The sequence below is a fragment of the Limanda limanda genome, chromosome 6, assembly GCF_963576545.1.
Source record: "Limanda limanda chromosome 6, fLimLim1.1, whole genome shotgun sequence".
Lineage (NCBI taxonomy): Eukaryota > Metazoa > Chordata > Actinopteri > Pleuronectiformes > Pleuronectidae > Limanda > Limanda limanda.
In genome coordinates this window covers 786,813-803,526 of record NC_083641.1, presented here as the reverse complement: position 1 = coordinate 803,526, position 16,714 = coordinate 786,813, and the positions used below count along the sequence as shown (strand labels likewise).

Here is a 16,714-nt window from a genome sequence, read left to right as displayed (position 1 = left end):
AATTAATAATTGAAGTGGAGAAGTACAGTGAGCTGTATGATCCTCGGCACATTGTATAAAGACAACACCAAAAAGGACAAATGCTGGGACGCTGTTGCAGTTAATGTTGGAGCAACAAGTGACTATATGCTTTTATACTCCTGGGTCAACGGGTGATATTATAAGCACTGCCCTGCGCTTCAGCGTCCGGTGTGACCAGCTAAGCGCTGGCGGGCTAGGGATTAGCTCTTACGCATCGCTTCAGAGTTCTGTGTAAATCCGGCGTAATACTGAGTGGACGTGTTATTATGTAGTTGACCATTTTTATCGCAGTGTCAAGGACATGTTTAAGGTCTGGTTCAAGTGTTGTGGTTGCAAGAGTTTCTCTGTGAATAATACAGTGTGAAATTGACGTGCGGTGCCACTTGGAAGATTCTCACTTTCCGTCCTTTCTTTTTCTCGTGCATTGCTCCAGCCCCGTCCACACACACACCAATGCAATTTTCTCAAGATAGTCCCTCTTCTTTTAGTTTGTGTGAAGCTTTGTAAAACATCCTCACCTGTCCACGTCCCCTCCTGCAGAGAGCATAACAGCATGTCCTCATTAAGTTTTCCATCAAAACTGTATCTGACAAAAACAAGCAGCTGAGCAGAGTTTGATATATCTGTGGATACATCTTACTGTAAAGCATATTTGCCTTTCTTAACTCTATCCACCAGCTGGCACTTTATGTCCTGGGCAATGTCGGTGATGCGCCAGGCAGTAGTCCCGTTAGACAGTGTCACTGATTCAAGCTCAGAGGCTAATTTATCCCCATGCATGGGCAAACTTATAGCTACAGCAGCGGGTTTAATTAATGTTTGGCCAATTGTGTGTGGCTTTTTTGTCTGTGCAATTAAATATGCCACCTCATATGAAGCCCTTTGAGGTTTGGCTGGGATTGGTGTTTGGTTAGTAAGGACTTTCTTTTGGCCTTGCAACTCTCGCTCCTTTCTGCGGAAATAATCTAATGATTTAGCAGCGAGTGAGGGATGCTTAGTTTCCAAGTGTTGGAGCAGTTTTGCAGGCTTGAGGCTCTAATTTTACACAAATTTTATTTGAAACGCCCATAGTCACAAATCACAATTTGTCTCACTGGGCTTTAACAAGGTCTGATATCCTCTGCCCTTAACCCTCAACAAGAGTAAGGAAAAACTACTAAACAAACCTTTTAACAGGGTAAAAAGAACGTAGAAACCTCAGAGAGAGCCACATGTTAGGGATCCCTCTCCCAGGACGGACAGAAGTGCAATAGATGTCAAGTGTAAAGGAGAACATCATCAAGATAAGGGTATTAGCAGCATTGATAAGAATAAACATTTTGAAGCATAACTGAAGGTCAATGAATTGATGGATTATTGTCTGTAATGGTCGAGTATCTGAGGAGAAATACTATATATCAAACAGTCCTGCTGCAATCATAGTCCATGGTCAGCAGCCAGCAAGATCATGATCCACCATCAAGATCGAATGCCACTATAGTCCAGTCATTGTCCACTGCCGCCATTAGGATTCACCATCAGCTGCCACCTCGGCCGTGGTGTACCACCATTATCAGATGCCAACATGATACAGGATCCGCCATTATTATCAAATCAAGACAAATCAAAGTTTATTGTCACATGCACCAATGACAGCATCATCGGAGAAGTGAAATTCTTGTGACCTGGCAGGCAACATATACGCAGTAGACGGGCTATACAAAATAAGAAAAATTACATACTATATAACGTATAACCTATAACATATAACATGTAACATTTAACATAGCAAAATGAAGGAGCAGTACCGGGTGAAGGAGTGGGGAATATTAAATTAATTAATATGAATATATGTGTAGTAGGTACGTAGTAAGTGTATTTGTATGGGTGGTGGAGCAGAATGTACATGGTAACTGTTCAGGGGGTCAGTGTTGCTGATTCAAAAGTCTTACGGCCTGGGGGAAGAAGCTGTTTGGTAGTCCGTGCTCGGATGCTCCGGTAACGTCTGCCAGACGGCAGTGTGTGAGAATTCCACAGCCTGGATGGCTGTGGTCCTTGATGATCTTCCGTGCTTTTCTCAGGCATCTTGTGCTGTAGATGCCTTGCACTGACGGGAGATGGCAGTGGATGATACGCTCCGCTGTCTTCACCACCCTCTGCAGGGCCTTGCGATCAGCAGCAGAGAAGCTACCATACCAGGCAGGAGTGCAGCCTGAGAGGATGCTCTCAATGGTGCACCTGTAAAGGTTTGTCAGTGTTTTTGCAGCCATGCCAAACTTCTTGAGTCTCCTCAGGAATCAAAGGCGCTTTTGTGCAGTTTTGACCACCGAGTCCGCTTGTTTGGACCAGGTAAGGTCATTCGTGATATACACACCGAGGAATTTAAACTGGGAGACGCTTTCCAACACAGCTCCAGTGATATGTATCGGATCGTGACGAGATGAGACCCAGGATGGTAGAATCGTCTGCAAATTTGAGTTGAATATGGAGGTGAATACCTCCGCTAGCTGGTCGGTGCACCCCCTGAGGACACGGCCTGGAACTCCATTGGGCCAAGATGACTTTCGAGGGTTCATTCTTTGAAGCTCTCGCCTCACGTCCGCCACGGTCAGGGACAGAGTGCAGTCGTCTCGGTCCTGGGCCAGTCTCGCGGATGGAAGGGTGTTGTTTGCCTCAAACCATGCATAAAAGGTGTTGAGGTCATCACGTAGAGAGGCCGCAGGCTGAGCATCACTGCTATTTCTCCCTTTATAGCCTGTGATGTGTCGCAGGCCACCCCACAAGCGTCGGGGGTCTGAGGTAGTTGGATTCCAGCTTGTCCCTGTAGTCTCTTTTTCCATCTTTGATGGCCCTTGTCAGGCAAGTTCGTTTATCCTTTAAGAGAAAATGAGCCGAACTAGGTTTGTTCAATCAAGAATTTATTTCCACTGAAGGTATGTAACGGAATTCTGGGTGGGGAGGCCTATGTCTCCTGCTCTGTGGTACTGCCTGCACTCTGCCACCTGCGTCATGTAATGGAAGTCACCGAAGATGACCCTGCATATGTGGTGAAATTTAAGACGGCATTCAAGACAGACCTAGCCTCCCGTCAAAAAATACCAACAATGAATGGCTCAAGATTGCAACAGCGCTGGATCCACGTTTTAAAGACCTGAAGAGCCTACCCAAGAGTGAGAGACCAGAGGTGTGGACCACACTTGAAAGATTGCTGCAGGAACAGTCACCCAGGGCCAGGAGGGCTCCACAAGCTGCTGAAGATGGGCCACCCAAGAAGAAAATGAGCCTTCTGGTAATGGGCTCAGATTCTGAATCAGAGGAAGAGGTGCAGCAGCCTCACAGAGCTCTACACAGGTACAGAGCAGAGCCCAGCATTGGTATGGAGGACTGCCCCTTGGAGTGGTGGTCATCTCATTCAGGAGCCCATGAGCAGCTGGCCTCACTAGCTCGCAAATATCTAGCCTCTCCCGCATCCACGGTTCCATGTGAAAGACTGTTCTCAGTCGCAGGACACATTGTGCAAAAGAAGCGGTCAGCTTTACTGTCAGAGAACGTGAACAAGTTAGTATGCCTCACCAACTGGCTAAAGGAAGACTAGCTAAGAGGGCCTTTAGAGGCATTAGATTGTGTCATGGTGTGGTTAATGTTTGTTTGACAAAATAGAGAAAAATGTTCCACAATCTTAGAAATTATTTGGGCTTCTTAGCCATTGTTTTTATGTTTGATTTAAAAAGAAAAGAAAAATGTTTTATTCAACCATATGAATAAAAAAGAACATGTTAAATGTATATATCCGTCTTTTGTCATAAATCGTTTTGTTCTCACAAAAATATACCGCGAAAATCGGTAATATGTGAATAATCATGATTAATCGACAGAAACCTGTGATTAATTTGATTAAAATTTTTAATCATTTCACAGCCCTATTATTAACACAAAGCAGCAACAGTTATTAAAACCATTTGTATGAAGGCATAATATCTAGCTAAAACTACTCCTATCTTTATTTGGTTAGAATTCTGTCAGCAAAAAGACTATAGTTAAAATATTGAAATCCTCACAAACCCTCTTTTCACACCCTTTAATGGTGTGACCACTTACTGGGGATTTCATGTACCACCCAACCTTCATGTCATCCAGTGCAAACCCGTCCTCATCATCATCATTCAGCATCTCCTTCGTTCTCCGCTTCAGCTTCACCACATCAGCACCACCATCCACAGCATCAGATCAGCTGGGGGGATGAGGCATCTTTTCCTCCCTCAGAGCCGTGGTGAAGATTTAATTTTGCAATTTCAGAGTCTACAGCCATGTCATGTCATGGTGCGTAGAGGTGGAGAGGGCACTGGTCACCCAGCCACCAGGGGCGGTTTGGTTTGGAAAAAATGTCTTTCAAGAACTTCCTATCATAGTGCGCACACAACCCTTTCCTGCCAGTAGCAGATCGAGGGCCATTTTGGTTCTGTGTGACCATAAAGGGGCGAGCTCTTCAGATATCAGCTCCTTTCAGATTTACTCCAAGAACAAAATTAACATGAATTGTCAGTGAGGCTTTTTTCAATTTGTCACAGTGGAGATTAAGAGTCAATGATCTGGATCTTAGCCTTGTGAAGATCCTTTTGTGGAATTGATACTCGCCTACAGGCCAGGTAGTGAACTTGCACTGTAACAAGCCAGGGGCAGGCGTATAGTCGTCAGGGTGGAGGAGGTGGAGTTGTCACCGGATGGGAATGGGCTGTGAAGACATGGAGCCCAGATCCCAGAGTTTGAAAGGAAAACAAACAAACGTGATTAATATACTGCGGTGCGTAATTGAGTTTAAAGTAGATTATACAAGCTTATATTTGAAAAGAAAGGAACAAATAATCAATCAAAACATACCCTCCTTTTGTGGTCAACATTTTCAATAAACTTTTGAGGTGTGGTCGGCCAAATCAGTGGACATTAAAAAATAACAGATTAAACAAGTGGCAGAAGAGTGACAGAAATCTTTGGCATTTCATGAAATATTAAATGATCAACAAGCTGAATTTCAATAAGCAGCAGATATGACAGCGTTTGAGTATTTGTGTTCAAACCGTTTTCCAAAATTCATTGACTGCTTCATTACACGATAATTCGGAAGCTTTGACGTCAAACTGTCCTGTGATAAAACAGGAATCACAAGAGTTGAGAGCTGAAACAGATCAAACAATTTAAAAGTTATTCTGCCACAATTTTTCTTTCAAGATGAAAATAAAAACAAAAATTAGACCTTAACATCACCTTTCAAATTAAGAGCATTGGATGTTAAGATAATTTATTAAACAAGAAAAATAAAAACCCGTCTTCCCTGAATTTAAAAAGTTTAAAGTGTCAAAAAGAAATTCAAATATAATTATAGATATGGCATTCAATAAAGTGTGTAAACAGAGGGGCTTGTATTATGGTTTGTGTTTTTCATTTAAGATGACCTTTAATTGAATTTATATTTATTCTTCTTTTAAATGGTGAAACATATTTATTTTTAGGTCTCCAGAGTCTAACAAGAGTTACATGGGGGGTGAATCAAACTCCTATTTTGAATTCCAACTGTAAATAGAGTTAACATGTCTTGACTATTGAATTTTAAATGGATGATTTGAATATGGAATCAAAGCAACTGCAGGTGAAACCAAAAAAAAATCTCTAATTTTAGGCAGCACAGAATTAAGTTTAAAGTTAAGTTTGAATTTCTCATCCTAATATGATTGATTTGGCTCATATAGAAAGCACATTAGATCGATGTAAAAGTCAGCATTTCAACAAAACACAAACACTAATTTTGTGAAATAACGATAAAAGAAAAAGGTGCGGAATATAGATTTATATATAAGAGAACAGATCAATTTCCCCTTCTCCTCACACCTGAGCAGAGCAAAGCTGACCAGCTCTGTCTAACTTTCACTGGGCTCATTGCATCAGAGCAGCAACTTCTCCATACTAAAAAAACTAAACATTTGTTATCATCTTCATTGTCACAAAGCCACAGTTGCGGATGAAACTTTTGTAAGGGTGTAAATGGCTTAAATATACTACAAAACAGAGAAAGAAAATGCACCTTAGTGTGAATGGTTCTAAAGTAAAAACAGGAAAAACACTGCCAATTACTATCCTAGGGATATTTTTAAAAGACACCTTAATGTGATTTTGTGGTTTGGTTAATCACTTATCCTCGAAGTTATGTTACGAATCAACCTAATAAATTGTGACGTATTAAACTGGTGTCTACTGTAATCCTTGCTGTGGTCTAAAATAGAAATAACATATTTAAATGATTGGATTTTATATAGTGTTAAAAATAAAGATAAGATATATTAAATGATTGGATTTTATGTAGAACTTTGGAGGCCAAAACCTTTCTCCTTTCCTCTAATAGATATATTGGAAATATCTGAAACAACAAATTTGTGCCAAAAAGTGTAATTTTAACAATTCCTTTCGAAATTGTTTACTTCTGAATGAAGCAATATTGAAAACAAACAAACGAACAAACACACACCCAAGCTGTCAGGTCCAACTTGCCTCCCCCAGATGGCCTTAAATTATCTGCCTGCCTACCTGCCTGCCTGTCTGTCTGTCTGCCTGTATCTCGCTCCCTCTCTCTCTTCATTAAACATGACAAACGTCAGTAAACAGCTGGAAAAGCTTTGAAATCACGGATTTCGTGAGTTTTTTGTTAGTTTATTTTTTTAGGAAAAGTCGGACCAGTTGCGACGTAATATTTTCTGCGGTTGTGGTTAATTTATCACCAAACAAAGTTGGGGGATTGCACACACAGCGTCATTACCTGTTTTTCTGATGCTGCGGGTCAGATAGGAAATGGTTGCGGCCGTTTGGCCCTCAGCTGCATGTGGAGGAGGAGGAGGAGGAGGAGGGAGGGGCCAGCGGGGGCTTGTGAGCGCTGCGGAGCATGTCAGGGCGAAATTCTCACAAGAACTCAAATAAATGCCCCGTCAGATATAATTGATGACAGAAAGAGTAATTTTTATTCTTAAATATATTGATGAATGAGGAAGAATTTGGACTCCAGCAGAAGGGGCACTTTTCTCATCCAGGGCAAAAGGGCAGGTGCTTGAGCAACACTAGGGGTCTATCTGTGCACGCGCCTGATCTCACTCCTAAAGATCTTTCTTCTTCCAACACACATCTTTATCTTTCTCGTCTTTACTTCATCTCTCAAACCTTCAGTCAACATTCTTAATCTTTCCTTGGCAAGTCCTAAACAGTGTTAATTTTGGAAGCTATTTTTGATTTAGTCTTGGTCTTAGTCTTTAGACGAAAATGCATATTAGTTTTAGTCACATTTAGTCATTTTTCGTCTACGAAAACTCAGAACATTTTAGTCTAGTTTTAGTCGACAAAAACTAATTACATTTTAGTCTAGTTTTAGTCACATTTAATAGCCACATTAAACTCCTTATCTTCCCTTCTCAGGTCCAGGGAACCCCTGTGTTGTGTCTACAACTGCATACTAGTCTAGCTTGCAGTACTTAGGTTGTCCATTAGATATCCCTCCTATAGGTCTATAGCAGGGGTCGGCAACCTTTACTATCAAAAGAGCCATTTTGCCCCCTCTTCCCCCAAATAAAATTTGTCTGGAGCCGCAAAACATATTTGATAACAAAGCTAATAAAGTTTTATATAAAGTTATAATATACTAAACTGTAGATTATTGCATTTATGAAATTATAGAACAACAATAAAGAAAACTGTTGACATTTTATTTATTTTTACCTGTTACAACAAAGGGAAACACCAAATGCTTCTGAAGAGGAGAAGAAAATACACAGGCAAGTGTAGGTCTACTTTGAAATAAATTAAACGCAGAACTATGTAGGGTTATTTGAGTCATCCCCATATTTGTGGGAAATGTATGAAATAAGAAGTACCCTATTTTGAAATAAATAAAAACATATAGCTGAAGCCTATATATTTTAGTTGGCGAAATGTGAAAACAAAAAGTGAAAGCAGATCAGACTGGAGGAGGACACAGAAACTGAAGCTCGGTAGAAACCAGCTGCAGCTTCTGTTCTGATCAAGAAGCTGCGGCGCTGATCTCAGAGCAGCTGAGACCAGAGGAACTCTGTGTTTTCACTGTTTCCATAGTTAAGAAGCAGCCGGTGAGTCAGTGACCGGCCTGCTTCACGTGAACGAGCTCTGATCTCACTGTGTCTCTCTGAGTGAGTACGCTGCGGCAGGGGGCGGAGCCGCGGGACCGGAGCGCTCTCTGGGAGACACACACACACACGCACACACACACAGACACACACACTCGCCGCTCCGGGTACTTCATGACGGCCTGATACGATTATGTTTTTAAAAATTGTTGTGACTTAGTCAACCGCCAACATTTTCGTTTCGTCTCATCTCGTTAACGAAAATTAAAATAGATTTCGTCATAGCTTTTATTTTCAAAGATCCTTTTTCGTTACGTCTTCGTCTCGTCTTAGTCATGGGAAAAGGGGCGTTAACGAATATTTTTCGTTATCGTTATCGTCAATGAAATTAACACTGGTCCTAAACACATTTACCCCTCCCTTCTATACATACATTATACATCAGATGAAATACCACTTCTAGTCTAATTCCTATTTTTCTAGGAAAAAGTCGTTTTCCAGTTAGTTTCTTGCTCAGTCAGATTTTCTGTGTCTCAGTCAGCCAGCTGACCTTGACACACATTTTCTCATCTCTTTTCCACAGGCACACACACTCCTACTCTCACACACACACACACACACACAGACATCTGGGAGGTGTCTTCCTGCACACAGACGCAGGAACATTCACAGCCAAAACGCTCAGTCTCACAAGCATGCTCTCTGCCGCGTTTTTTCTCTCTATTTCTCTTTAAAATTTCTGCTACCACTTGAAATTTAGATATCCGATGGAGAGGCTGCATCAGACACTGTTCGTCAACAAATGTCAGAGTGAGAGTTGTCAATCGAATTTATTTTTCTACATCTCCAGTTATTAAAACTGAGGCTCATTCTACGAGCTCCTCCACTGAGGGCTTGACTATCCAGATTCTGCGGCTTATTCAGAGGATATCAAGCATATCAAGAAACCTTTGAACACTTTACAATGCTTTTTAGTTGATTTTATGAATTTGGTTTTGACAAGATGTGTCTGTTTCGTTGATTATTCACAGTTTTTACAGAGGATTTTATGAAAAAGGTTCCTCCTCACCTGATTTATCAGACCGGTCACTGTGAACGACAAACTCAAGGACACGTGGAGATGTGTGGTCTTACTCTTCCGAATCGGTCCTTTCATCTCGAAGGGGGTGGCGTCACCAATTGTTGAGCCCTGTTCAGCCGGACCAGACAGCGTGTTCGTAGATTCGAGGTTCAAATGGGAAAGGTTAATAATTTAGACAAGTTCCATGTTCAAACGTTTCACAGTAATACGTTTATTGTATAAGAACAATACTTACAGAGAGTCTCTGGGGTTCTGCCGGACACGTCACCAGGATCATGTCGAGAAGAAGCCCCCCCCATCCTAAGTCCACAGTATTTGTAAAGACACAGGGTGCAACACAGAGGCGGTTCTTGACTTGAGGGAACTCAGCAATTGGCCAGATGTATACTGTCTCCTCAAAGTGCAGTTTTTTGCAAGCATATCACTTGTAAGGGAAAATCCAATCGACCAGGTGTCCCACTACTGTGCCCTTATCAAACAAGGATTCTGCCAGAGCGCAGAGACACAGCAGATTAGACTGAGAGGAGGTTTTCATATCTTTTTCTCACAATATTTCATGAAGTACTTCATTGTATTAATTCTGGCACGTCCACTCTCATGTGCATGGTTACCAGTTGGTTGCTATGTTTGATTCCTGTTTCGTTGCTCTGCCTGTGGTTGTGCTCTGTGTCTGACCCTGCGTCTAAGTCAAAAAGAGATACATCATTCCAATTAAAAGAAACAGTTGTATTATTATTGATTCTATAGACTATACAGCTAATATTTATTCACAGGATATAGGTAAATAATATCACCAATTGACCCAGTAGTATAAAAGCATATGGTCACTTGTTGCTCCAACATTAACTGCAACAGCGTCCCAATTTAATGTCATCCATCTTCAAGAACTTCTCCGCTGTTTGCTCCGTTCAATGTCGGGTGTCGAGGGTAAATTACGCCCCCCCCCCCCCCCCCTCTTTTTATCTTTATGACTGCTTGTGTGTCTGTATGGATGGGCAGAGGGGGGCATTTAATAATGTGATTGGTAAAATTGGTAAAATTAAAACTCCAGGACAACAGAAGGGGAATACAAACTATGGGATGCGTACTTTATCATTTATATCATATGAAATATGTCATCAATATCGTTTAAAATAATTTTTCAGTGTGTTTCCTGGCGCGATACGCTCGCGTCAAGCGCAAACAAAAATAGACTCGACGCCGAAACGATCGCTGCACGGCGCAACAGCCTTGGCGTAGCGCGGGGCTTCAGCCTCCGGTGGGACCCGCACAGAGGTGGGAGTGGATGGGAGCCGGACATCCAGCTGGCCCGACGCATCGGCGGAGAGAGAGTTTAAACTGCTGCTGCTCCACTGACTATAACAACGACGCAATCATACACTTAAAAAATGCAATACAATGTGGAAGTATTCCAAGTATTCAGAATACGTTACTCAGAATAGTTAATGTAATGGAATACATTACAGATTACATTTTTGGGCATGTATTCTGTAACGGAATACGTTTTGAAAGTATCCTTCCCAACACTGGCAACCGGCAAGAAGAAAGGAGGGGGCCTCGCCGTGCTCCTGAACAACAGGTGGTGTGACCCCGGGCACGTCACCGTTAAACAGCGTGTCTGCAGCCCGGACATCGAGCTCGTCGCCGTCGGACTTCGTCCATATTATTTGCCGAGGGTGTTTACCAGTGTTTATGCCATTACTGTTTACGTTCCTCCATCTGGGAACGCAGAAGCAGCGTGTGACGTCATCCACACTGTGACTGCAGGATTACAGACACAACACCCCGGGGCCTTCATCATCATCACAGGTGACTTTAATCATGCTTCCCTCTCATCCACACTCCCAACCTTCTTCCAGTTTGTCAAATGTGCCACCCGTGAAAATAAGACTTTGGACCTGCTGTATGCAAATGTTAAGGATGCATAGCTCCACTGCCCTGCCACCACTGGGGAGGTCAGACCACAACCTAGTCCTGCTCTCACCATCATACAAGCCTGTGGTTCAGCAGCACCCAGTCACAGTGAGGACAGTGAGGAATGGTCTCCTGAGGCCATGGAAACACTGCGTGGAGCACTGGAGGCCACAGACTGGGCTGCTCTGTATGAGCCACATGGTGAGGACATTGATGGCCTGACTGACTGTGTCTCTGAGTACATTGGGTTCTGCATAGACAACACCATTCCCACTAAAGAGGTTGGCTGTTACCCAAATAACAAGCCGTGGGTAACAAGCGACCTGAAGGTCCTTCTCAACGAGAAGAAGAGGGCCTTTAGATCACGGGACAGAGAAGAACTCAAACGGGTACAAAGGGAGCTCAAGCGCAGCATCAGGGAGAGCAAGGACAACTTCAGGAGAAAACTGGAGCACAAACTGGAGGACAACAACACCAGGGACGTCTGGAGTGGGATGAAGGAGATCACCGGCTTCCAGAGGAGAGGTGGGGGAGCAGCTGGGGATGAAGGACGTGCGAACGAGCTGAACACGTTCTTCGATAGGTTCAACTCCAACCCCCCCACCCCCAGCGGACCCTCCACTGCCTCTACGACTGCCTCTACTGCTTCTCCGAGCAATAACCCCCCACCTCCCCCTGCCCCCCACCACCTCCCGCTGGCTTTCACCACAGACCTTTTCACACCTCCCACCCCCAGGACATCCTCACATCACCCACAGCCCCCCACCACCTCCTGCAACACACACCTCTCTGCACCACCCTCATCACCTCCACCCTCAAACCCACCACTGACATCCCCCCCCCCCCCCAGTCTGGACTCCACATCACAGCCAGCCAGGTGAGGAGAGAGCTGGAGAGGCTCAAACAGAGGAAATCTGCAGGACCGGACCGCATCAGCCCTCGTGTGCTGAAGGCATGTTCCAGCCAGCTCTGTGAAGTTCTCCAGCACCTCTTCAACCTGAGCCTGCACCTTCAGAGAGTGCCAGTGCTCTGGAAAACATCCTGCCTGGTCCCAGTGCCCAAAAAAGGACGTCCTGCTGCACTGGAGGACTACAGGCCGGTGGCACTGACCTCTCACATCATGAAGGTCATGAAAAGACTGGTCCGCACACCTCAGACCGCAGGAGTTCCCATCACAAGACCCCCTGCAGTTTGCATATCAGCCCCATGTTGGGGTTGATGATGCAATCATCTACCTGCTGCAGAAGGCTTATTCCTCCCTGGACAGACCCAACACCTCAGTCCGGATCATGTTTTTCAACTTCTCCAGCGCCTTCAACACCATCCAGCCCAGACTGCTGAAGGCCAAACTGGAGGGCATGCAGGTGAGTGCTCCCCTCATCACTTGGTTCAATGACTATCTGACGGGCAGACCACAGTTTGTGAGATTAAAGAACTGTGTGTCTGGTCGTTTGATCAGTAACATCGGGGCCCCCCAGGGAACTGTACTGTCCCCCTTCCTCTTCACCACATACACTGCTGACTTTAAGCACTGCACTGAGTCGTGTCATCTGCAGAAGTTCTCTGATGACTCGGCCATTGTGGGGTGTGTTGAGGGCGAGAGGGAGGCTGAGTACAGGGACCTGGTTGACCGCTTTGTGAAGTGGTGTGGGGAGAACCGCCTGCAGCTCACCGTGGCGAAGACGAGGGAGATGGTGGTGGACTTCAGGAGGAACAAGCCCCTGCCCTCTCCTGTCTGCATCGGTGGGACGGATGTGGAGGTGGTACCTACATACAAGGACCTGGGTGTCACACTGGACAATAAACTGGACTGGTCCACCAACACAGAGGCCGTCTACAAGAAGGGCCTGAGCCGGCTTTACTTCCTGAGGAGGCTCAGGTCCTTCAATGTCTGCAACAAGATGCTGCAGATGTTCTACCAGTCTGTTGTGGTGAGCACCATCTTCTTTGCTGTGGTGTCCTGGGGTGCGCGCATCAAGGCAAAGGATGCCAACAGACTGAGAAAACTCATCAGGAAGGCAGAGTCTGTGGTTGGCTCTAAGCTTGTCACCCTGGAGGAGGTGGTGGAGGACAGATGCTGGCAAAACTGCTGGCAATCATGGACAATCCCTCTCACCCCCTCTACAAAACCCTGGACAAGCTAAGGAGCAGCTTCAGCCACAGACTCATTCAACCCCGCTGCTCTAAGGAACGATACAGGAAATCGTTCCTCCCAACCACAATAATACTGTACAACTCATCTACCTCTGTCAGAACCACCATCACAGAACTGCACTAAATATACCTGTCTCCTTGCACTGTGTACCCTGTACGACACTCCGCTCCATATACTGGAACACTTACTTCATATCATATGTGTTAATATAAATCATATTGATATTATATATCATTCTATACAATAATATTGTCTTTTGCACACTCTGTCTACATATTCTTACACTCATAGTATATTATATTATCTATTGTATGTCAAATACTTATATTTATACCTCTACTATATATCATATCATATTATATCATACTCATTATATTTACTACTATTATTATATATACTGTTGCTGCCATTATTACTATATACTGCTATTATATTGGTATAATTACTATCATATATAAATATATATTATGTTATATTATATACTTTATACTGTACTATTTTTATATACTGTCTAACAATAACATTACCATCATATCATCAGTACTATTACCATCATCTTGCCACTGCACCTTATCTACCTATTTATCTTGTGTTTCTGTTTTTATTCTTTCTACCTCAATATTTTTTATTTTATTCTATTGTATTGTATTTTATTGTATTCAAATATACCGGCTGCTATGACGACTTAATTTCCCTTCGGGGATGAATAAAGTAATCTATCTATCTATCTATCTTAAAGGGGACATATTATGCCCATTTTACCACAAGTTGATATGGTTCCTTGGGGTCTTAATGAAATGTCTGTAACATTTTTTGGTCAAAATACCACAAGGATCATTTAAAACAGCAGCCTTTTTACCCTGTCTAAAACGGCCCTCTTCAGATTGACCTGTTTTGAGTGCCCCCCCCCCCCCTCTCACCGCCCCGCCCCCCCCCTGTCACTCACACACACACACACATCCACTTTCACGTCTAATAATCTCTCCTTAGCATATTTAAGGTTGTTGAAATCATTTTAAGTCACTGTCCTTCACATATATTTCTGTATCAGTTTGTTGTGTTTCTTCATTGAAGCTACAATTTTCAAACTACTACACCTTCTGATAAGGATGTACATTTATTTAAATACATGCATTAGATATGTGTGTATACAGTATATAATTGTATGTGTATATTTATTCATACAGGGCATATATTCTGAGCGCGCGCACACACACACACACACACACAGACACACACACACGCACCCACAGACACACACACACACACAGATAGACACACACACACACAGACAACAGACAAAGGGATGTGGGGGCTAGCTTTGGAAGCTAACACTGCTGCAACTTTTGCGGGGAAATGCACTTAAAACCCCAGGTATGAGTCTATTTTAAAGGGAGCGACGGAGGCGGCAACGAGCTGCTGGTGACCGGCACCAGTGCTCGGGCTGCATGGAGCAAATCTGTAAGAGCCACAAAAGTTATAAGGCGCAGCTCTCTCCCCCCCTCCTCCTCCTTGAACACGTTCCGGTGCTAGTTTCTAACAAAGACAGACACACACAGAAGCTATGAGTGGAGTTAGCCTCTGAGTGCATTGTTTTCTATGTAAACGTGCTGCATGCCCGGGACGCCACACACATACACACACACAAGCTAGAATCCAAGAGCATTGTTCCTCCACTCCGGATCCGAAATGGGATCTCTCCCCCCACCTCCCAGTGCGCATCTTCCCGGGTGGGGGGAAACATGCAATACTGCTGTAAATACGTTCACAAGCAACCATTCCAGAAAGTGCTGGAACTTTAAACACAAACTAGCAGCTAGCTAGCGTTAGCTTGCAGCTGATACACGTAAATCATCTAAGTGGCCACAGCGGCAGAGACACGGTCCCCAACACCGGCAACCCCGGAGTTTCCTCCGCCTCTCACCCAGCTCCCTGGCTGGTTAGCGTCCCCCCTCGGCTAGCTCCCCAGCTAACACCCCCCCCCCCATATAAACAGACCATGATTGACGTCAGAAAAGCCAATAATCCCCATTGGACGCACTCTAGCGTAGCGTTTCTGACAGAGAGGAACCACAAAAAATCGCGGGAGTTGTTTTTTTCCAGAGTTTTTGGGACGGTAGACATGCCAGATACCCAAATTAACGTGTAGAAGCACTACAAAAGTGGAATTTACATAATATGTCCCATTTAAGGTAAAATGGCACCATCTTATTAAGGGCCTTGAAGGTGAGGAGGATAATTTTAAATTCTATTCTAGATTTAACCGGAAGCCAGTGAAGCGATGCTTATACTGGAGAAATGTGGTCTTTTTTCATGTCTTTAACAACTTAGCCTGATAATAATGAATTATAATAATCCAGTCTGGATGTAACAAAGGCGTGGACTCGTTTTTCTGCATCTTTTTGCGAAACGGCATGTCTGATTTTTGAGATATTACGCAAGTGGAAAAAGGCGGTCCGGAAATTTGGTGGTTAGCTTTGGTGCGCACAAATGACTCATCATTAATTTGCACGTATTGGAAGCGATTTCCCAAGAAAGTTTAGAATTGCGTTATATTCAAAAAACAAGGGGATTTATGACAGCGACCATGAGATTGAATCATATATACTCATATAAAAATAACCCCAAAAACATATCAGCAAAAAGAATATTATCACAATTGTCTAATTTGATATGCCCTGGTGGCCAAACTGTTACAATGCATGCCACACGTCCATAGTGTCTTCGGTTTGATTTTAGCCACGAACCTTTGCTGCATGTCATACTCGTTTCCTGTTTTCCATTCTTGTCCAATTCTTAAATATTTATATCAGATTCAAAAATCCTGTTTCTGCCAGGGTCAGATACAAGCAGAAGCCTTTTCCTGTACTAATGGTTCTGACATGTGCTTTTTTCTCTGCAGGAGAACTCAGAGCGTGGGACATGAGCCTCTGAGGAGACAGGGCTCGTCCACCACCAGCCGCCCCCCTCAACCCCTCTCTGCTCAGGCCATCAAACACATCTGGGTCCGAACAGCTATTTTTGAGAAAGTTCTGGACAAGATAGTGCAGTACATTGTGGATAACTCCAGGTGATTTTTGTTATTCTTTGTTCCAAGGCATTGCACAGCAGTGACTCACAGCACACCACTCCACCACTGATGAGGCAAAACCCATAGTCAGCTGGATAACTAAATAATCGGGTTTGGTCGCAGGAAGCAATGCAGCCATACTGTATGTTTTAAGTTGGGTTTGCTGATATAATGATAAACAACAATATTCAGAGCTGCACTACATAATTTATAAGTTACAAAACATTATATCTCTCTTTGCAGGTGAGAATCAAATTTTTGCTTTTTGGAGATAACATAAATAGTGTTGGCACATGTGCATAGTTCTAATTATACTTATCTTTAAGCAAACACAATATTAAAACCAGTTTTCAGTTAAA

At 43.5% G+C, this 16,714-nt stretch overlaps 1 protein-coding gene across 1 annotated transcript in view; it reads left to right on the top strand.

Annotated features, from left to right (window-relative positions):
• The window catches only part of sgsm2 (small G protein signaling modulator 2), an 85,136-nt gene that overhangs the window by 31,330 nt on the left and 37,092 nt on the right, over positions 1–16,714 (top strand). Inside the window, exon 5 of the mRNA XM_061073399.1 lies at positions 16,188–16,355. Within this exon, the coding sequence (XP_060929382.1) occupies positions 16,188–16,355 (168 nt within the window). The remainder of the gene's footprint in view (positions 1–16,187; positions 16,356–16,714) is intronic.